This window comes from Taurulus bubalis (assembly GCF_910589615.1).
Source record: "Taurulus bubalis genome assembly, chromosome: 3".
In the NCBI taxonomy this organism is placed as follows: domain Eukaryota; kingdom Metazoa; phylum Chordata; class Actinopteri; order Perciformes; family Cottidae; genus Taurulus; species Taurulus bubalis.
The window spans coordinates 5,124,461-5,146,193 of NC_136591.1; the positions used below are offsets into that span (position 1 = coordinate 5,124,461).

General features: G+C 43.7%; 2 protein-coding genes across 2 annotated transcripts in view; one reads left to right on the forward strand and one right to left on the reverse strand.

The window, feature by feature from the left end:
- The window catches only part of txnb (thioredoxin b), a 3,634-nt gene extending 1,672 nt beyond the window's left edge, over window positions 1–1,962 (forward strand). Inside the window, exons 3-5 of the mRNA XM_079214961.1 lie at window positions 46–111; window positions 1,386–1,451; window positions 1,600–1,962. Of these exons, the coding sequence (XP_079071087.1) occupies window positions 46–111; window positions 1,386–1,451; window positions 1,600–1,665 (198 nt within the window). The 3' untranslated portion in view covers window positions 1,666–1,962. The remainder of the gene's footprint in view (window positions 1–45; window positions 112–1,385; window positions 1,452–1,599) is intronic.
- A 90-nt stretch (window positions 1,963–2,052) lies between these two features.
- Window positions 2,053–21,733, reverse strand: part of svep1 (sushi, von Willebrand factor type A, EGF and pentraxin domain containing 1) — a gene marked incomplete at its 5' end in the record, with an annotated part of 85,457 nt that continues 65,776 nt past the window's right edge. The window contains 23 exons of the mRNA XM_079215078.1: window positions 2,053–2,340; window positions 2,901–2,994; window positions 3,612–3,707; window positions 4,463–4,558; window positions 5,899–6,069; window positions 7,437–7,619; window positions 8,479–8,655; window positions 8,963–9,136; window positions 9,876–9,939; window positions 10,619–10,774; window positions 11,148–11,382; window positions 11,589–14,293; window positions 14,531–15,203; window positions 15,316–15,483; window positions 15,943–16,134; window positions 16,251–16,335; window positions 18,613–18,789; window positions 18,955–19,074; window positions 19,217–19,390; window positions 19,536–19,706; window positions 19,842–19,971; window positions 20,078–20,202; window positions 20,349–20,524. Of these exons, the coding sequence (XP_079071204.1) occupies window positions 2,310–2,340; window positions 2,901–2,994; window positions 3,612–3,707; window positions 4,463–4,558; window positions 5,899–6,069; window positions 7,437–7,619; window positions 8,479–8,655; window positions 8,963–9,136; window positions 9,876–9,939; window positions 10,619–10,774; window positions 11,148–11,382; window positions 11,589–14,293; window positions 14,531–15,203; window positions 15,316–15,483; window positions 15,943–16,134; window positions 16,251–16,335; window positions 18,613–18,789; window positions 18,955–19,074; window positions 19,217–19,390; window positions 19,536–19,706; window positions 19,842–19,971; window positions 20,078–20,202; window positions 20,349–20,524 (6,373 nt within the window). The 3' untranslated portion in view covers window positions 2,053–2,309. The remainder of the gene's footprint in view (window positions 2,341–2,900; window positions 2,995–3,611; window positions 3,708–4,462; window positions 4,559–5,898; window positions 6,070–7,436; window positions 7,620–8,478; window positions 8,656–8,962; window positions 9,137–9,875; window positions 9,940–10,618; window positions 10,775–11,147; window positions 11,383–11,588; window positions 14,294–14,530; window positions 15,204–15,315; window positions 15,484–15,942; window positions 16,135–16,250; window positions 16,336–18,612; window positions 18,790–18,954; window positions 19,075–19,216; window positions 19,391–19,535; window positions 19,707–19,841; window positions 19,972–20,077; window positions 20,203–20,348; window positions 20,525–21,733) is intronic.

Genomic DNA, 21,733 nt, shown 5'->3' on the forward strand with positions numbered 1-21,733 from the left:
GAACACAAATGCATCAATTCGTGCTTTCTCGATTAACTCTTTCAGAAACAGTCGGAGAAGTCTGAGAACGCGAACGTGATCTTCATGAAGGTGGACGTGGATGACGCTTCTGTAAGTGTTTCTGTTTTATGTCATGTTTTAAGCAGTTTACAACTGCCGTAAGTACAAAGATCCTCAACAGCACATGTGCAGTGACTTCTCCACATGCCATCAACAGGAGAACCTTTAACCACAGTCCCTGGTTTGTACATAATTTTAAAAGTCCAAAATATCAACAATTTATCTTCTGGGAATTGTAAAGGTGTGTCTGGTGTGTGTGTGTGTGTGTGTGTGACAGAAAGATGAGTCATTGTCCCTTTGTCTGGTTGAGTAGGAGGTTACCACTTCATTAATCCTCAAAGCAATGTGGACTATTCATGAAATCCACAGCTGGCTCATGTGACCAAGTGCAAATCTCTGTTCTGAAACATAATGAACGGAGAACAGACTTTGCTTGCTTATTTTTACAATATTCAAATGAATGAAGAAAAAAATGCAAATCAATAACCAGTTAGCCATAATTGGTAGCAGCAGTGTAAAATAGAGGCGGTACAGTTTTTGGCAGAATGACCAGCTGACACACTGTCTCATTGTAATACATGAAACCGTGACACAAGAGCTGTGCATGTAGGGTGTTGCAGCTGTTAGCCACACCTTTTGATACCGTCTGCCTGTCCACCGAGTCCTGACTTGTGGAAAAACAACGGATCCAAATAGTAATATTAAAGTGAACAAATTATTTTAGCCAAGTTGCTCTAAATCTTATATTACAGTTATTGATTCTGACCTAGTTCTGTTTATAAATACTTGAGGCTAAAATCCAGTAACTTGAGCTGGTCAGTTACGTGGTTTTGTTATAAACATTTAGGATTCCTTGCCAATTTTATTGATTTGTGAGAAACGCATAAAGCAGTGACCATGAGGGAGAGGCTCTGTGTTCTGTAAATCTAATAACTCAAACTAATTCGTGGTTTCGTATCTGGATGACCAGACAAGTCCAACCTGGCAACGTTTCCCATGTTGGCGACTACGCTATCGACATTTTTGGCTTGAGTGTGTTCTATCTATCTATCTATCTATCTCTCTATCTATCTCACTCACTCACTCACTCACTCACTCACTCACTCACTCACTCACTCACTCACTCACTCACTCACTCACTCACTCACTCACTCACTCTCACACACACACACACACAACATGTTAATGCTCATTAAAGAAGACATTCTTGTTGACCTTTAGTTCCTATTTGATGCAGTTCACACCTCGTGGTCTCATCCCAGTCAGGGAGTAGCAGTGTTTGAGTCTGTCCATCCATCTTACTGTTCCATTTTTGCTCTTTTCAGGAGATAAGTGAAAGTTGTGGGATCAACTGCATGCCCACGTTTCACTTTTACAAGAACGGCGAAAAGGTAAGCACGACAATATACAGCAGAGCTCTAAACAGTTGCTCATCTCCACTCTCAGCCAAAACAGAGCAACATGATCAACTTCCATTTATTCAGATTTTGTGTTTCATTTATACCAAATCAGGCGTTCAGTGTCTGCGTTGTCTTTCAGGTCTTCGAGTTCTCCGGCGCCAACGTTGAGACACTTATTGAAAAGCTGGAAGCTCTCAGAACATAAAATGCCACCGACCAATCCACGCCCCCTCATCGTCGTCTACCACAGGAGCCCCTGTTGCCCTCAGTACATGCCTAAGAAATCCGGTCTCTGCCCCACACAGGCAATAATCATTAATTCCACTCATCTAGCGGTGACGTACTCTTAAGTCTGTTCACTGTTTGTTTTGACTGGCTGATGTTGATGACCACTTTTACATCTGTTTTTATATGAGAAATTGGCTTTGCTCCTGACTCACTCCTGAACTTTCTTTTGTACATCATGTTCAACAAGGTGGATTAAATAAATGAAGATGGGGTACAGGAACGTTGTACTTGTCTTCTTCACATTTTTAACATGACTTTGATACACAACCTCAACGAATCGACTGGTTAAAGAAAGCACTACAAATGGTATTTTATGCTTTAATAAAAATGTGAGAATAGTTTACACATATACATTGGGACAATCACATCAATAGTTTTTACACATCATACAAGTATATAGCAGCATATGTTTAATACTGTTGAGTCTCTATATGAAAAAATACAGCTTTATTTTACAAAATGGTTCTTGCTTTGCCATTTGCGGAGATGAGAATGAACTGTTTACAAGTGTCTCACTTAACTATACAACAATCCCTTCATGAGACTATTCACACGGCGCCTTCAGAAGTGATAGTATCCTGATTTCCGTTTCCTGCAAAGAGAAGAAATGCTGTTTAGGCTTAGTCTGTGGCCCCTTTTTAGGAAACGGTTGACTGAACACACTAAATATGACAAACTGCATCGAGGCAAAGTTTTAGAACCCAAAAGGAGGTAAGTTAGACTTTATTACTAAATGGTCATATTTGTGCGCCGGATTCAAACCTCAACACGGTCTACTCGCTATAACCTTTATCACCATCAACATTTAAGATGGCAGGTGTTTACACTCAAATAGGACTCATCACTGATTACCCAGAAGGCTTATAACATGCACACTAGTGACTATCCAGGTTAAGAGTCCGACCCTGGTATTGGTGTTCACACTAATAATGCTCCCTCTAATTCTATCTTTCACATGCTTTTCTGTTCAGGACCTAGTATTTCGCGACTCGGATGCATCCTTTTGTGTATCCCTCTCTATGAAGTTCGAAGGGAACAAAAGGAACCGGTTTTATAATTTGCATGTATACATGACTACAGATGTAAATATGAGGTGCAGGTGTGTTTTCGAGTAAACAATCGTAGAACTATGTTTCGCTCGTCTCTAATCACCTGGAGCAGGCGTGTCCGCTCCACCCTGGACTGCAGTGACATCTGTTCGGCCGGATGCATCTGCCTCCGTTCAGGCAAGGTGATGAACACACAGCTGTGGACATAAAACACAACGCAATCATCGTCCCTGTGACCACAAGTTCCTGCCCTTGAAACGCTCGGAAGAAGAAATTATGCTGTAGTATTTTGGTGGAACTTCCCTTTAAAAGGAGTGCCGAGTGCTTTGAGCACTCAAGAGCACAAAACCTGCTGTGACACATGGTGACACACACTCCTTGGTGCCCCACCATCACAAATGATAAAAAATAAGCTATTGAGATGATATAATTGGTAGTTTGAATGACATATTTGTACAACATAAGTTAATTTAAATTCAAAGGGAAATTCTAATAAAAGGCATAAAAGATGAGAAACACTTCCTTTGGCATGTTTAAGGCTCTGGCAGCTAAAGTCTATCTAGTAGGAGATAAAAGCTTTATCATCCCAAAAATATCAAAGTGTGTGTCTCCATCTTCTTGCTGAAACTGAAGCTTTAAATTTCATATATACTGAAGTTGATACATTATTATTTACTTACTATGCATAACTCAGTTCTTAGTAATACATAACTACTCACATACATGAGGTGAGAAAATAAAACTATGGCGTCACACAACTCTCCTGACTTTGATAATGACATGTTTACCCTCGCTGACTCACACAGGAACTCACCGCTGTGACAGCGCGTGCCGCTCCACCCGGTGGGACACTCGCACTGGTAGGGCGCCACGCAGCGGCCTCCGTTCAGGCACGGCAGGATGCAGATAGCTGGTAAGAAAGAGGAGAGAGGAGTCTCGTGAACGGGCACTCATGAACGGGCACTCGTTTTAGGTCCTTCCTCTCTCTTTGTTGAAAGCAAAAAACATTTGGGACCGTTTTGAAAGTGAAGGTCTTCGTGACCGCAGACTTTGAGAGAAGCACGTTTTTGTCGTGATGCATCTCAAGTTCCAAGAAGACGAGCCATTGAAGAGCAAAGTCACTAGTAGCTTTACTTTCAAGCTCCTGTTTGTTTTAGCAGATGTACAGGAAAGTCAAAAACATTTATCTTTATTTTTGGTGGGGATGAATTGATTAGGAAATGTATTCAACTTTACCAATATAAAGCATTCTTAAATTTGAAAAGCTTGAATAAATGACTGTTCTGCATTTTAACTCGTCAAATTACTTTGACATTTTAGTCAATTAAAAAAAATAAAAGATAATAAACTGCTGTTAATTAACATTGTGTTAAATTGTCAGTCAGTTAATATGATGTTGATATTGCTGATCTTTTTTAAAATTATTTATTTGTTTATATTTGATTGATTTGTGATTATTGCTCCTTTAGTTTCTATGTTGAGTGAGAAAGAGGCAAAATGTCAATAAACTGTCCGGCATAGAGAATGAGAATAACTCTCCATGCCTCAGCTCAAAACAGCTTTTCCCTCCATTATGACACTCTTATCTGGTAAAACCTGCTGAGCGAGCTGCTTGGGTTTGTGTGTGCTGAGAGTGTTCGACTGAGGTGTAACTTAAACACTCACGCTCCTCACAGAGTCGGCCCATCCAGCCCTCGGGGCAGGAGCAAGTGTTGGGCCGCTGACACACACCTCCGTTCTGGCAGTGCAACCAACACACCGCTGAGGGAGAGGACACACACATAGGCATGTGCAATTAATCCACACACACAAAACGCACATTCTATATGTAGAAAGACACATTGTTATACTTCACATACAGTAAACAATCTTCAATATTCAACCCCTTACAGCAAATAAGAGGAAGCAACAGTTTCAAAAACAACAACAACTTCATGCACCAAAGCAAATTGCTGATTAAATTCCTCAGCGCAAACTTATCAATGACATCAACAGAAACCCCCTGAATGTGTATGTGCGTGTGTGTACGTGTAGACGGGAACATGCACAAACTCAACAGCTGTTGAGGAAAGCTTCGTCTGGATCCAGCTTTTGTTTTTCTCTGGAAAATGTGCAGCGAAGGGAAGAAACTCATAAGATGTGGAGCTCTGATTTGTTATCTGCACCCATTTTCATCAATGACGATGGCCAGAGGGAGATTCAATTTATTATGCATTAACTACAGACAGGTCAAGTTCAGGTCACATCTGTTTCCTGTTCAAATTACAGCTCTTTACTTACATATCGGTCATTATACAGTGTTCAGTTTATTGTTTTGTATGCGGTGCTTGTGCTGATTGTGGAACAACATATCTTAAACCTGCATTGCATGCAGATCAACTGAGCTTATTGTACAACAGATGATATAAAAAGTCTCAAAGGATAGATCCTAAAGGCCATAAAACGAAACCCAAAACAATGGGTGTTTTGTATAGCTGAGAAAAAAAATGAAAACCAGACTCCACTGTTGATGTTAGAAATATCTTGACATAATGTCACCTTGTATATTTATACCCACAGGTAATAGAGAATGCACCAATAGGCAATACAACAGCCCATGTGACGCAGCCCTTTAAGAACAAGAACAGTTTTTAGCAGTCATGACAGGGTTTGTTTCTTCCTTGAATGGGCTATGGGTATGAATTATCATGTATGAGTGCACAGGAAGAGGCATCAGTCATGGTGCAGCCAGAGGGAAGAGGTTCTGTGGTGAAGCTGCCTTTTTAGGATGCCCACTTGAACCATAACCTTTCCCAACCTCAACTGGTAATGAGGAAAAGGCACACAGAGCCCGTGGCGAGAATTTTGGCTACTTCCACATACGGTACATGTGCAGCTGGTGTGAAACCAGCATGAGAGGACAGAGAGAGCAGGCACAGAGATGTTAATACCATCCAGAGAGATGGTTATCTGTTGGGTTTGAGCAGCAGTCCAGAGAAGGATTGAAAAGCGGATAAGCAGCATGAGGTCATGCTGCAAAAAGGGACAGTCAGAGGAAGCAGGAAGTGTCCTGAGAAAGAAGAGCGTCCCTTCTGTCAAACACAGAGGGGTTTTCTCTCTACCTCTGCATGTGGGAGGTGGCGTCCAGGTGCCGTTCTCCAGACACCTGCTCCTTCCAACGCCCTCCATGGCGTAGCCGCCAAAACACGAGTACACCGCCACGTCCCCAAACTGGAACACCGCCCCCCGCACCACCCCATTGGCCACGTAGAGGGGGGGGCCACAGGACACCCCTGTACCAGATGGAACGACCCACGAGTTACTCACTACACGTTTTCTGTCTGCCTGAACATGTCCCTACTTTACCCAATGGCCTGAAAAGTTGATGAGTAAATCGATCTTCTGTTCGAGCAGAGAGGAAAATTGTCCACAGGGAGTGGACAAAATAAAAGAAACACCTTACAGTACAGAACAATAGCAGCTTCTGATGCTAATCTTATTTTGAGACTGTCAGAGGGGTTAATAAAAACAGAGGCCTCCCTCCCATTGTTCCTCTTTTCTGAAAAAATATGTTCCTGTTGTCGTGATTACATCATTTTAAAGTGAAGTGAATATGAGTTTCCAGTAATCGGTGTGTTTATAATATACTGTAAGGTGTTACTGTTATTTTGTCTACCCCTTCTGTAAAACATATTGAATATGAAAGTGTGCACTGCAGAGTAAGACATATGTGTCCATTGAATGAAATCAAGTGTTCCCTGTATCCCTCTCCTTCATGCAAAATATCCAAATATGCCAGATACTTGTTGTGTGGCTTGACAATCGGTGGACTACCTTAGAGACAAAAAAGGACATGCATATATAAGAGAATAAAAAAACGTGCAAACAAACAATGAGCCATAGCAACGTGAGCACAATTGTGTTTCATATTCAGGACAACTGCACGCAAGAAAGATGAGAGGATTATGTGACAAAGGTTGTCATAGAAGCGGCAGAGTTGCCCCTAATTAGTCCAGCATTCAGGAAACCAACATAGTGTTTGATGCAGCCCTGTTTGTTTTGATAAAAGCTCAGTGAGAGACAGACGATAACAAATAGAAATGAAACTTCAGTGAACAGGCAGATTGGAGCCAACAGCCATGCAAGTGTGTAAAGGGGAGCATGCGGAGGTGTGAAACATCAAATACACAATTTCTACTTCATTAGCTCCTGAATTAGGGCATCATTTGCTAGTTTAAGAACACATCCACATCTTAACTTGATTGATTTCACCAAACACAACTAAATCTTATGACCTGGATCTCAAACTGAGCAAAAAAAAGGAAAAAACATTGATTTTTGAGGCCAAACGTGGTATTTGAGAATTTTTTAAATCAAATTGAAAAATTATACATTGAACGTTGAACGTTAAACAATAAAGTTAACTATCAAAGACCATTTTGAGCAGTAAACCTCAATGCAAACCAAGGAATTGGATTAAGTATATATCATAGAATTAACCATAAATACATTTTTACCATCTTAATGTCTTAATATCTTTAAGATGAAATTTTACATTTTTATTCTAAATACAACTTATAATGTTTATTTACAGTTATCAACAGTGAAGCTTTATCAATAAGGATATGCAGTATTTTTTACCATGAAAGAAAGTACCTACTTTCACACACAGAGCTGATGGGGCTCCAGGTCTGGTCGGGCCTGCATGTGATGGTGCCGCTGCCTTTGACCTGCTGACCTTTGGGACAAGTAACACGGACCGACTGTCCAACAGGAAAGGCCTGCTGGGACCAATATCTGCTGCTGACCTCCCTCCAGCCGGGAGGAGCCGGGCAAGATTTAGCTGTAAGGAACAGAAATGTGGGATTATTAATTAATAGATGTCTTCATTGAGTTGACACAATGTATCCGTTAGCAATAACAAACAACAATATTGAATAGCTAATATGGCTCACAACATGCAGGGTACTGGCTATATCTAACAGATATGTGAGACAGTTTGGAATTATACAAGTATATGCAAGATTGGGTGGGGGTGGGTATTAAATCTGAACACTAAAACAGTTTCCGTCTATACTTGGTAGTATTCTTTTTCTCTGGTTATGTAAATTGGGGTAGATAAACACTAAAAACATCTTTTAAAGTAATTTGCCGTGAGAAATGTTAGTGGTAGGAAGACTAGAAAGATGCTATACAAGTCTATTTACCATTACAATATACCAGAGATGTAAGTCAATCAATACCAGACAGTATTCAACATGACACTATTTGCTATGGGAGTTTCTATTTCTGTTGTGTAAGATGTTATGTGCCCACACATTATTTGTTTGTCCAGTTCTATTTTAATGAGTTATGTATTCAGTTGTTTTACAACAAACGTCCATGTAAATGTTCGATGAGAACACTGTAACACAACAAAGGGATTATCCCAGTGAATTTCTCTGACTCAAACGGATCGTAAACTATGTGGCGTTTTTGCAGGTTTACAGGTTTCACAGCATGTTGTGAAACAAATAATGAAACTCTGTGTGTTGTAAACATTCTCTTTGTCTTTGAAAATTCAATCGTTACAACAGTGGATGTGTTGACAAGCTGTAAAGAAGGCATACAAAGATAACAGGAAGTCTCAAATACTGACTAAGTAATTGATATGCATGGGTCTGTGTCACTGCCTGTCAGTGGTTTCTGTGTGTGTTTCTCACGTTGGCAGGTGGGGAAGCTGGAGCTCCAGGCGTTGCCCCCCATACACACCACCAGAGAATCTCCCACCAGGTTGTAACCTTTATCACACTGGAACTGCACAGCGCGCCCTGCGTTCAGGTTGTGCTCTTGCACTTTACCGTACTGCATCTGTTTCGGGCCGTCGCAGCCTTTGACCACTGAAATGAGAGGAAATGATGGGGATTCAAATCCTGATTCAGAAAGAAAACGTACGCAGGGAGAGCTGTCAACAAATCAACTTTTAATGAAGGGGGCGACTGTGGCGCATGCCCGTCTTTGAATCAGAGGGTCTGTGGTTTGAACCCCGGCTCTGCTAGTTCATGTCGTTGCGTCCTTGAGCAAGACACTTAACTCCTAATTGCTCCCCGTTGCTGTGTCTACGGTGTATAGAGCAAACATGTAAGTCGTTTTGGATAAAAGCGTCAACTAAATGAAATGTAATAAATCGCTTCCTGGACATTGTACCTTCACATGTAGGTGCTGGCAGGCTCCACGTGCCGTTGGCTAGACAGATGAGAGATTTTGGGCCGACCAGCTGCAGGCTGGCGTCACATACATAACTGGCATTGTTTAGGTACGTCTGTCCTGTCGTGTGGGCCTTTGCATGTTGCACCGTGGGAGGAGGCCCACAGGATTGTGCTGAGAAGACAATAGATGAGCATATAAGTGCTGAACATATGGTGTCATTGATGCGTGTGTGTTTGTACGGTGTAAAATACAGGTTGCACAACATGGGGCGTCCTGTCTGATTTAAATCCTACTTTTCTCTTGTTTCCGTATAAAAAATGACTACAACAACCAAAACCTTAGCAAATAATGTAATATGTATACATAATAACAGATAAAAAGATAATTAATGTATATTGGGAAAACAAAGTATACAAAAACAAGGGAGAAAGAAAATACAAATATCTAAATAAATTAATAAAATTATAAAATATTTTTCTATGAAGTTCTATGAACTAAATATAGAACTAAATAATACAAATAAAGTACAATCGATGTGAATTAAATAAAGGTTGCAACAAAACTATTCAGGAGACAATATCCATAGGTTTTAATACTCTTACTGTGTGTATTCCAGCTTTACTGATGAGACATTACAACAATATCCCTTTTCACTGCAGCTATTTTTAGCTAGTGAATAACATATTTATGGCTCCGTTGTATTTAGTTAGGGCATGGCTCTGGTATTGTGCATACTGGCTAACTGGAATGGCTATGGCACAGCAAACAGAAGGGGACCATAATTAATGTAAACATTACACACGTGTTTATCCTGCTACGACATGTCAAAATGGCTGCTGTGAAAATGATCTAACATTTGACATTCTTTAAGAAAAGCCGTGGCCTGTCCCTGCTGTGAAACCAAACCTACCAACACACATGGGCTGGGTGCCACTCCACGTTCTGTCTCCCTGGCAGGTCTGGATAGAGTCTCCCTGGGACAAGAAAAACAATGTGTAAAGATACAAGAATAGTCGACAACCTAAACACAGCAAAGTCGAGAAATATTGATCCGTAGAAATAGCAGGAAATAAGGATATAAAAAGGATATAAGATCCATGATGGACTGAAACAATTAACTTTTTAATTTCAACAAAACCGTCTAACTGCTATAATAGTGAGCAGTTTGTACTCTTTGTGCCATCGGTGTAATAAAAGATGCATATTGTGGTGAATATTTGCATTGCAGGGCTGCATATCAGTGTATCATGAACAGAGTGACTCAGCTACCTCTGGCTGCTCTGTTACCGGACACTGCTATTGATTTCTGAGGAAAAAGTCATGTGACTTTCTGTAATCTGATGGCAAGCCATTTAAAAGCACAGTGCAGGAAAGGAGAGGAAGCCCTCTGTTGTATTTCAAGAGAATTGAAGGTACTCACTTACACAAATCACATCTTCTAAGAGTTAAATACATTTTGAAAAAGATATTCAGTGAACAGCAAAGCAAGAATGTTCTATATTATCTTAATTATTATATTAAGAGATGTTTTGACAGTACAGCTGTGACTTATTTTCAGTTTTATTGATTTTGTTTGTATTCAGTTGAGGTCAATCATAAATGTTTTCTAATCTCAGCTGCTGAACTACTAAAACTCGGCCTACTGAGCAGTACCTGAATGTCAAAGCCTGGGAGACATGAGTACATGACAAAGTCTCCATAGTTATAGCCGTTCCCCTCGGCGACACCGTGAAGTAGAGGAGCGGGTTTCTCACAAACCACCACCTTGCAGGAAACCGAGGAAATGCTTGGAGCCCAGCCTCCACCCAGCTGACCGCACAATGCAACAGAGAGGACAGAGACGTACTACATTATTTATGGTTTCTAATTGACATGTTTAATTGGAAAGAGGAGAGGTGTGCAACCCTATAATGGATACTTCTTTCGATCACAGTGACAGTGCACAACAATTTTTGTCTTACCAGTCTATTACAGCAAACTGACTGAAACATTTATGCATTTCACTAAATCGCTCAACAGGGTTTCAATGCCAAAAAAAATGTTATTTGAAAAAGCAGGTTACAACTATTTATTGCACATAAAGTGAACAAAAACATCCTGTTAACCATTATTCAACCAGGAGGCCACAAACAATATAGATCTGAAAAAACTTGGACTAATAATTGACCGACATCTTTCTTACCTGACACTCAGCTAGTGCCAGCCCCTGCAGGTGGAGACCAGGAGGGCATGAGAGGGTGATGGTTCCCTTGACAGGGGTGAGCTCCTTCCCGGTGATGACCAGATTGGGGCTGGAGAAGTTGGTGGGGAGCAGACAGGGGGTTGGGCTGCACCGAACGCTGTGTTTGGACCAGGTGCCGTCACTCTGGCAGGAAAGAGAGTCTGTCTGTGTTGCCAAATTATACCCATCCTCACACCTGGAGAGAAAGCGAGAACGTGAGAAAAGGGGACAAACATGGGATTACATGGGATTACGCAAGAGTGTAAATAGGCTATAGTTTGATCTGATCCCACAAACGTACTGGTGCTACTGGACTTCTGTAGGCACTGTAGTGGCTAATGCCCATCAGAAACGGCAGAAAAATAAGGTTTTACAAGTGACAGTAAGAATTGCAATATTTACCTGTATTTGATGTGGTTTGGGAAGGTGAAGGTGTCTCCCATCACCTGAGCGTGGGCTACAGTTGGAGGTTTCCCACAGATCATCGGCTCACAGCTGATTCTGGGTTCCCCCCACCTGCCGTCTCTCCCACAGGAGAGGTTTGAATACCCCTTTGACTGGTAGCCGGGCCGACACCTGTATATAACGGTGTCTGTGAAGGTGGCACTGCCGCCCTGCAGGACAGCATTAGGGACTGTAGGCGGGGCGACACTGCACCTCCCCCGGCCACACACCGGCACACCGGGGCTCCACACTCCTCCCTTCTCACACACCGCCTTAGAGGGACCCAGCAGCTTGTAGCCGTCGCCACACTGGAAGTGAACTCGATCACCGCAGGCGTGGTCGCGACCGAGAACCAAACCAAATTTCAGCACCGGGAGCGCACAGACGCAGGGCCGACACTGGGGCACCGCGCCCACCCAGAAGCCTTGAGCGGAGCACCGCAGGATGGGATCCCCGACTACCTCGTAGCCATCGAAGCAGACGTACTCCACCACGTCATCGTAGTTGAAGCTGGAGCCGTTCAGGAAGCCGTGACTGATGTCCTCAGGTGGATCGCAACTTATGATGTCACAGCGAGGTGCAGGTTTGTCCCAAAGTCCATCTGATTGACATATATGCGTTGAATCTCCGTTAAGTGCGTATCCCTCATCACATTCATAGCTCACCTTGCTGTTGAAGCCGAACTCTGACCCCAAAACACTTCCATTGGGTATTGGTGAGGGTTTTCCACAATGGGCAGGTACACAGGTGGGAGACCCGTGGCTCCAGGTGCTATCAGCCTGACAAAAACTGAGAGATTTCCCTTGTAACAGGAAACCGGGCTGACAGCTCAGTTCTATCTCATTATTATAGCTGTATTTCTCTCCTTTAACAGTAATATCACTCAGGACCTTCGGAGGGCCACAAGACACTGGCTCACACCCAGGCTTCTGTCCATTCCACTTCCCATCTGCCCGGCAGGCAATAGTGTCACTGCCCTTCAGGACAAATCCAGGACTACACTCATAGTGCAAGACCTCAGGATACACAAAAGCACCACCGTGAGCTGTGCCATTAGTGACAGCGCCCGGGTCGCCACAGGAGACAGGCCGACAAACTGGGGCGCCGTTTGTCCACAGCCGTCCTGATACACACTGCCTCACAGGCTCCCCCTCCAGCTCATATCCGTCCTCACAAGTATACGTGACCGTACTGCCGAGGGAGGTGTCGGTCACATTCACCCAGCCGTGCTCTGGACTGGGTGGTGTTTCACACTCTGCGGGGACACAGGACGGGGCGGTCCCATTCCAGCCGCCGTCCTCCTGACACGCTAACCTGGTGGGGCTTGTGACGTCGTAGCCTTTGTGGCAACGGTACTCGATAAACGTCCCATGAAGGAAGCTCAAGTCCATAGGTGCAGCAGCATCAGAGCTTCCTGTCAGCTCCGTCACCCTCACATATTCCCCAAAGTCAATGTGAGGAGGCAGACCGCAGTCCGAGGGCACGCAGACAGGCACAGCGCTAGACCAGCCGACCTCCTCACAGGTCAAATGATCCTGGCCTACTAGCTGGAAGCCAGGAAAACAGCTGTAGAAAATGGTGACACCGAAACTGTGATCCTGGCCCTCGACGAAGCCGCTTTCAATGGGTTGGGGTGGAGTGCAGGAAATCTGCACGCAAGCAGGTGGCTTAATGTCCCACTCCCCACTGGCCAGGCAATTCAGAGTCTCTGGGCCTTGAAGACGATAACCACGACGACAGGAGTAGGTGGCACTGTGACCAAACTGGAGTTTTGTATAAACTACTTTTCCATTGGCTGTTTGTTTAGGGATTGAGCATTCAATCGGGCGGCAGGAAGGTACCCCTCCAATCCAGAATCCCGTCTCTCCACAGAGGACAGTGGTGTTGCCCACTAAATGATATCCAGTCTTACAGCTGTACAGCGCTTTGCTGGTGTACATCAGACCTTGGACATCAACGATACCATTTGAAATCTCCACAGGCTGAGGGCATTCAACGGGGATACACTCTGGGTATGGACTGCTCCACTGCCCGCTAGCCAGACATGATACAGAGGCTTCCTTTCTTAAAGTAAAGCCATCCATGCATGTGTAGCTCACCACGGAGCTGAAAGGGAATGGGGACGAGGACAAGGAAGGCCCGCCAAACGACACTTCAGGCAGTGGGCCGCAAAACACCTGCTTGCACACTGGAAAGGTGTCGTTCCACTCCTGGGAAGGGGTGCAGCGGAGGATCCGGGCCCCCTCCAGAACGTAGCCCTCCTCGCAGGACAATTCCACTGTTCCAGATTCAGAATCCAGGCCCTTCAGGACCAGGTGGTTCTCCTCCAGCGGCGGCTCTGGACACTGCACCGGTGAGCAGCGAGGACGCCTCGACTTATCCCACCTTCCGTATTTCAGACAGGTCCAGGTGGCGTCCCCGGCCAGCTCGTAACCCTCATCACAGACATACTGCACTTTTCGGCCTACCTGGAACTCAGACCCCCTGTAATGTCCATGGACGATGTTGGGAGGAGGGTCACAGGTCAAAAGGACACAGGTAGGTGGGTCGATGTTGGACCACAGGCGGTTGGCTTGGCAAACTCGGTCTGACTGCCCAACCAGTTGGTATCCTGCGTTACAGGCATATGTCATCTTGCTGTTGAAGGTGAACCGACCTCTGACCTGTAGGGGAATTAACAGAGATACATTATGAAACATATTTACAGTCACTCATAAAAGAAAAAGGTGTGTTTTTTTTACTGTATGAGACAAGTACGACTAATTAGAATAGATCTGAAACTGCCAAATCATTTCTAGAAAGTTTCCTGGAAATAAAGCTGCAATTAGGTCGTAATTATAAAGAAAAATAGTCAAAGTTCTAAAACAGTTATTTGAGTTTGAAAGCAGTATGTGGCTAACCTGGATGTATCCATTCCTCAGTAAAGGAGGTGGAGAGCAGGAAACAGGTACACAGGTCGGCAAAACTCCTCCCCACTCTCCGTTAGCCTTGCAGGTCCTCCTCTTCTCCCCTCGGATCAGGAAGCCTTTATCGCAGCTGTACGCCACCATAGCTCCAAAACTATAGTTCGTCCCGCTCACATATCCCCGATCGATGCTCTCCGGCTTGGAGCACCTCACCGGCACACAGCCGATATCATACGGCGAAGGCTCCCACTCTCCTCCCATCCGACATCTCAGTGTGGCTGTGGTGTTGAGCATAAAGCCCTCCTCACATTTATAGCTCACTTCATTGTTGCTGGCATATTTAGGTTTGTTGACTGAATCTAAAATGGCATGGGGTAGTTCAGGTGGACGGAGGCAGAAGTTTGCAATGCAGCAAGGGGCCTCCGTGCCATCGGGGGGCGTCCATACTCCCTGAGCGTTACACACCATCTTGGAGTTGTTGCTGGCAGTGTATCCGTCGGTGCAGTAGTAGTTAGCAGTGTCTCCAAACAGCTGGTGGCTCTCATAGGGTTCGGCATGGTCAATGGCGGGCGGGGGGCCACAGGAGCGGGGGACACACTGGGCAGAGCTGTCACTCCATTGGCCACTTGGCAGACATTCTCTGGTCTCTGGGTTAATCAGAGTGTAGCTGTGAAGGAGAAATAAGGGCAAAATAAGTCACAGCTCAGTATAACCTGATAACAGAATGTTAACATTTAAGTTTCCATTGACAAAACAGCATCAAGTAGAACAACATTTACCCTTCTTTGCAGACATAGTGCACTGTGTTTCCCAGTTCAAAGTTCTCTCCTACGGTCACGGCGTCTCTCAGGGCCGGCGGCTCGCTGCACAGGACGTTCACACAGCGGGGGACTGGCCGGCTCCACTCGCCTGTCGCTTCACAAACCACCTCCACGGAGCCCTGTGGTCTTCACAGCAACACACTACTTCATTTACACGCTCACACTACTATGTCCCAGAGATATATAGAATCTGACACGTGAAATAAATAAAACACAACTGATGACAAGTGACAAATTTACACTGTATAAAAATATACATTTATACAGTCATTGGACATCGTAACTGCCTTGTGTTGACTCAGAGCGAACATGTCACTTATTTTTGACTAAGCAAAGATGAAAAGATGAAATGGGGTGTTTGATGTTTGATGACTGATTCTGCAAACATAGTTGAGACATCTGGTGCAGTTACTATCAGTACTTCATTGTTGTATTTTGTTTTATGTCAACAAATTGAGGCAATTATTTTCCTAATTCAGCCCTGGGATAAAACAAATTAAAAGGATGGATAGAATCAGCATTTACTAAATCAACTGAAAGGATAGTGAATGGAGAACAGTGCAGATGACAATAAGTTAGCAGTACCTGTATCCCTCAGAGCAGGTATATGTGACAGTGGACTGGTACGTATCCGTGTTGAGATTGTACTTGGCGTTCTCGACAGTTGGAGGGCCCCCGCAGGTCACCGGGTAACAGACAGGTGGCGTCCCGCTCCACCTCAGACTCGTGAGACACTGGAACTCATAAGGGATCGGAGGCAGGAAGCCCTGCTTGCAGCTGCGGAGAAGGAAAACAGAGTGAGGCACAAACTCCACTCAACCTTTGTGGTGTTTTCCTTGACACGTCTGTTACACCTTTTGTCATATTTCTTATGTAGGGGATGCAAATGATACCTGAAAGTCACCTTGCTTCCATAGGTGAAGTTGTTTCCCTTCATGACGGAGTTCTCTGGGACTGATGGCGTCGGGCAGGAGAGGGCTAAAGCACAACAACACGGGGATGATTAGTAACTGCTGTTTTCTATCGTTGTTTTGTTAAACCAGAAAACATAAAATGACTAAATGCAAATGTATCTTTCTTTGTCCCTCTATACGCATTTCAATTGAGACGCCTGTCAGTGTTACTGTTCTTCTAGGATGAATGCCAGATTACATTTTACACTAATAGGATGAAAGAGCACACAGGAAAGTGTCTACATGGATAGAAGCCAAAGAGGCCTGACTGAGAGCATTAGTAAATGAAGGGAAGAACTTGTTAAAGGGGTGCTTTAGTAATTAAATATTGCACTTCCATAAACTTCACAAAAAGTAAGGTCAAAATTTTAAAAAGCCACCAGCTGTTTGGGCTCCAAAAACACTGGATCCTGTTTTCCCATAATTGGACCTTCCCTTCCTGGTATATGCCCGTGTCTTTGAAACTCCACCACACATTTATCTGTTCTAAATCTGAAGCCCTTTTCAGACAAGATATTCATGACATTGCTGGCTTCATCGATCAGTGAAAGGATTTTTCTTTTTTGTTATTGGTGATTTTTATGCTAATGTTTCTAAAAATTAATTCATGCACTGGAGAAGGGAAAGTAGTTTATATAGATTTGATCTGTGAAGAAACTCCTCAACAACTTTAAAATGTAATTTTCATAGTTTATTTTATTTTTCTTTGTGTAGGAGTTATGAAGATTGAAAGTATTTTCTCTCTCTGCATGTGAAACTTGCTCCATTCATCCGACTGCATTCAATTCAGATTGACAGTTTGCTGTTGTGACTTTTATGTAAACGTGACCAGCTGCTTTAAGACTCAAGTCCAGTTAGAGATAAGTCACACCAGGGACTCTACCAGGGATACACACATCACCCTAATACTTTCATTACTCAGATGGCACTGCATCACTTGCATTCTTTAATAACAATGGAAGATAGATATTTTCCACCTCACACAATGATGTAGCTGAATTTGTGTGAGCTGTAGCCACATGATGAACCATTAATGTGTCCTCTAATGCAACATAAATTATATAACTTACTGCTTATTGCAGAAACAATTGGACTGTTTTGTTTTTGACAGTTGCTTTATGTATTTCAGATGGCATACTGAGTTTTACTTCAGATCACACAGCTAATATGGGTTGAACATAACAGATTGCCGGCGCTGAGTAAGTCAGTTCCTCTTTCTCTGTGAGGAAGAATGTGGCTGAGAGCCAAGGTGGAGGTGCTGCGGGGGTCAGGCCTTTCAGGCCGCTGCACAGAGGAGGACAAAAAGACTGCTGCATATATAAATCACCCCTTCCCATGATTGCATTATGTGTGTTTGTGATGTACATGCATATGTATTTGTGTCTGCAAATGTTTGTACTATTTGCTTTTGTGTGTGTGATATGCAAAACATGTCAAATATACAATACATATCCCTGTGCCATTTGTGTGTTTCCTGAAGTGAATTAGTTCTCATATCTGCATAGTGATGAGAGACTGTGAATACATCTGTGTAGTTGAATTTGTGTATTAGATCCTATTGGCTCCAATAGCTGGATGCTTTGAATAGGAAACACCTTTATCATGCAATGAATCCCTTTCCATTGAGGTCGTCCATTGAGAAACTCAAAATGTGAGCTTTTGAATGTGAATGAATATTTATGTTTTATGTATGCGAGTATATCTATGTTTCATGTAAGCCTTACATCAATATATGACATTTATGTTATGCTATTAAACTATATATATATATATATACATACCACCATGAGCCCTGCTACTAAAAAATATAACTCTGAAGAATGAAACCTTGTCTTGACAGCCACATATAATACCAGAAGAAACCAACGTTCTCTTTGGCGGCAACTATAGCAATAAGCTGTAATTGCAGGTGTGTTTCGGGATCTCACTGCCCAGAGATCCAAACAGTGATTTTCCCCGTGAATGTCGCCACAGACAACTAGTTGGTAAAACTGCAAATAAAAGGGCTTTCATCAGAGGGTTCAATCTCCTTTGTGATACCTCACTCGGTGGTAGATAGTAACTGATAAACTGATTGACATTTATTTAAATGAAAATGTAAGAGATTATTAATTTAATACAGACTTGTAAGTATTTACAGTGCCTTGCCACTTAAATAGAGTGAATATAACTTTATCACTTTCAATTAAAAACAGACTTTTGGCTGACTTTGGAATATGAATCACTTGAAATGCCTGAATGACTTAATATATAGTACAGCTGCTGTATAGTGTTGGCATGACTTGACCACTCCACCGCTCACCTCTGCAGTATGGGATTGGCTCGTCCCAGCTTCCTGTCTCCAGGCAAATGAGGCGAGACGAGCCGATCAGCTCATATCCGTTCTCGCAGCCAAAAACAACCTCACCGGCCATCAGAAAGTTGCTGCCATCTCTGTGACCAAATTCTGGAGACCCGGGGTTCACGCACTTCACTGGCGCTGGTGGTAAGACACACACACACACACACACACACACACACACACACACACACACACACACACACACACACACATAACAAATGAGTGTATATATATGGACAGGTGAATCGGTTCTCAAACTGCACCTTCTCCAACACAAACGCTTGTGGACCTGTGACTTGTTACCTGTGCAGTTTTTGCCCTCTCCACTGTACGGGTGGATGCAGGTGCAGGTGTAGGAGCCGTCCGTGTTCTGACACCTTGCGTGTTTATCACAGTCGGATCCTAGAGCGCACTCATCCACATCTTAACACACACACACACACACACAGAAGAATGTATACAGCAACGACTATTTGTTCAATTGTCAATTTGGAAAACAGGATTTGTTTTTGTTTCTCAAATATCACTAGTTTAAAAACAACAAACATTTTATTTAATGAAGTACCGAGACAGGCTGGTGGATTTCCTCCCCACTTGCCACTGTTGGTGCAGTGCACCTTGGTGTCTCCCAGCAGGTAAAAGCCAGCGTTACACTGATAGACCACAGAGCTGCTGGCATGGAAGTCCGTCCCCTGAAACAAGCCGTTCTCCAGAGGATGAGGAGGACCACAGGAAACTCCTGCAACACATATTATAATATATATTATCATCTCTTTTTTTTTGTCTGTCAATGTACAGTACGTTTGTCGTACCATACTTTTCTCCCCCAGAGATTTACATGCTGAGGATATTTAATCAGAGAGCAGTTTGTGTCTCTGCCTTACGTTCACAGGTGGGCAGAGGATGGCTCCACTCTCCTCTGTTTTGGCACTGTAGCACCGGCTCCCCCAGCAGGTAGAAGCCGGGATCACAGGACAGCTGGACCTGGGCCCCGGGGCTCACCTCCACGGTGGAGGCGTGCAGGTGGGACACGGTGCTCTCCAGTTTGGGGCAATCTGGAGAGACCAGGAATGGTTTCCACTGTGAGGTGAACTAGTAGAACAATCTTAATCCAAAACATTGTGCACATCCATTTCAGAAATGTATTTGAAGTTCAAGGTCATTTATGTTTTTTGCAAAGCCTCTCTTACCTGCACAGAAAACGCTGCTGAGATTTACTTTGACTCGACCCACCACCCCGCTGAGGAAGTCTGGCCAGGCGAGGACGTTCCCTCTGTGGGTCACATGGGAGGATGGACAGCTGCTGGCCAGGACCTTGACCTACAATCACATAACATTCCTGTTTTAGGACTCGGTTATGTTAAATATAAAATACATGGGTTCAGATTTAGCCTATTTGAACTGAAACACCAATTACTGCATTTACCTGTTGAGGTGTGAGAACACGATCCCAGATGTTGAGTTGGCTCATGGAGCCGACGAAGGATTCGACAGGGTTGAAGCCCTCGCCCCTCTGATCCTGGTCCTGACCTAAAACCAGCGCCCCACCGCCTGCAGGACAAGTTAAAGGTTAACCACAACTCACTGAGAAAGTATTCTCCTTGTCAACTTGGTTACTGTGTTGATATAAAAGAATAATCGACTGAAGATTTGATCAGAAACAGAGACAGGTGACCAGGCCGAGGATAGCACTACACCTGGGATAGTGGTGCCGACTGACAGGCCTTTGCCTCCGTCTGAGGGCTTTCCATTGATGTAGATTCTCCAGTCACCATCCCAGCTCCTCCAGGACACCCCGATGTGGTACCATTGACCCGTGTTCACTGCAGGACAGTCAGTGATCCGCTCCTTACCATTTACATACAGCACCCACCTGGTGGGAGGGAGGAAAAACTGTCAAAGAAGATTCAATAAAAACGATACAAAGCATAAGGAGAGGAGAATAACTAAGCACAAAGATACTTTGTATTCCTCTAAAGCAGCGGTTCCCAAACGTTTTAGGCCATGCACCCACTTCTACATCCTGACCGGGTTCACGCACCCCCAATCCCCCACACCTTAAAAAAAAACGCAACAGAGCCTATATATAGCCGCATAAAATCGGACCAATGCGAGAACTGTTTGCTCGCGCGTGGCGTTTGTTACAAGATTTAGTCCGCTGTATAAATTTCAGTTACACAAGGCGTCACTTTTAAAGAGCAATAAGGATGGCGAGGACACACGCACAGGCTCAGAGGCAGATTGCATTTCACATTTATTTACTTAAACACAGTAAGCCACGTAAAGAACAAAGAGTGGCACATGCATAGGCTCAGAAACAGATATAAATAAAAAAGGAGGAGTCCATATGAGGATTTTCACATGCAGCGCAGGTGGCTCAGCCTGCAGCAAGAGAGATAGAGAGGGAGAAAGTGAGAGACATGAGTCTCTCACTTTGAGAGACTCACGTGAATGAGACTGCAATTGTTTTTGGCTGTTTTGTAACTCTTCCAATTTTGATCTAAAAAAATGTAAGGGGCTTCTGACTTGCACTGGCATGCTTGGTGTTCAGGTGGCGCAAATAAGAGGGCTTCAGACAGCTGTTAGCCAGAACCTCACTGCACAACACGCACTATGGCTTCGGACAATCTGCATTGCCAATCCAAGTGAAGCCCAGACCCAGATAATTGTTATCATATTTCCTCTTTTTTTTCCCAGTCTGATGCTCACTCTCGTCTCCTCTTTCTCCGACTCCCGGTCGATCTTTCTCCCGGTCTCTCCCCAACGCACCTCTCCGTTTCTCTCGCCTCCGGTTCCTCACTCTCTCTGTGTCCCTTTTCTCTTTTATTACTGATAGCTTCAGATGTCCCACCTGACAGCTTCCCCGATTTCAGCCAGTTTAACATATTTTCATGGATGTTGCTGAATGAATGAAATGACGTTAGGTGCACAAGCTTGGCTAGCTAGTGTGTGCGTAAAAGACAGTCTGGCGGCCGGACCGGAAGTGCATCTATTTATTAAATTGTACGTTTTTAATTTTAAATCTTACAAAGGGAAATTTTATAATTAAAAAATCCTACTTAATTTTTTTTTTAATTATGTT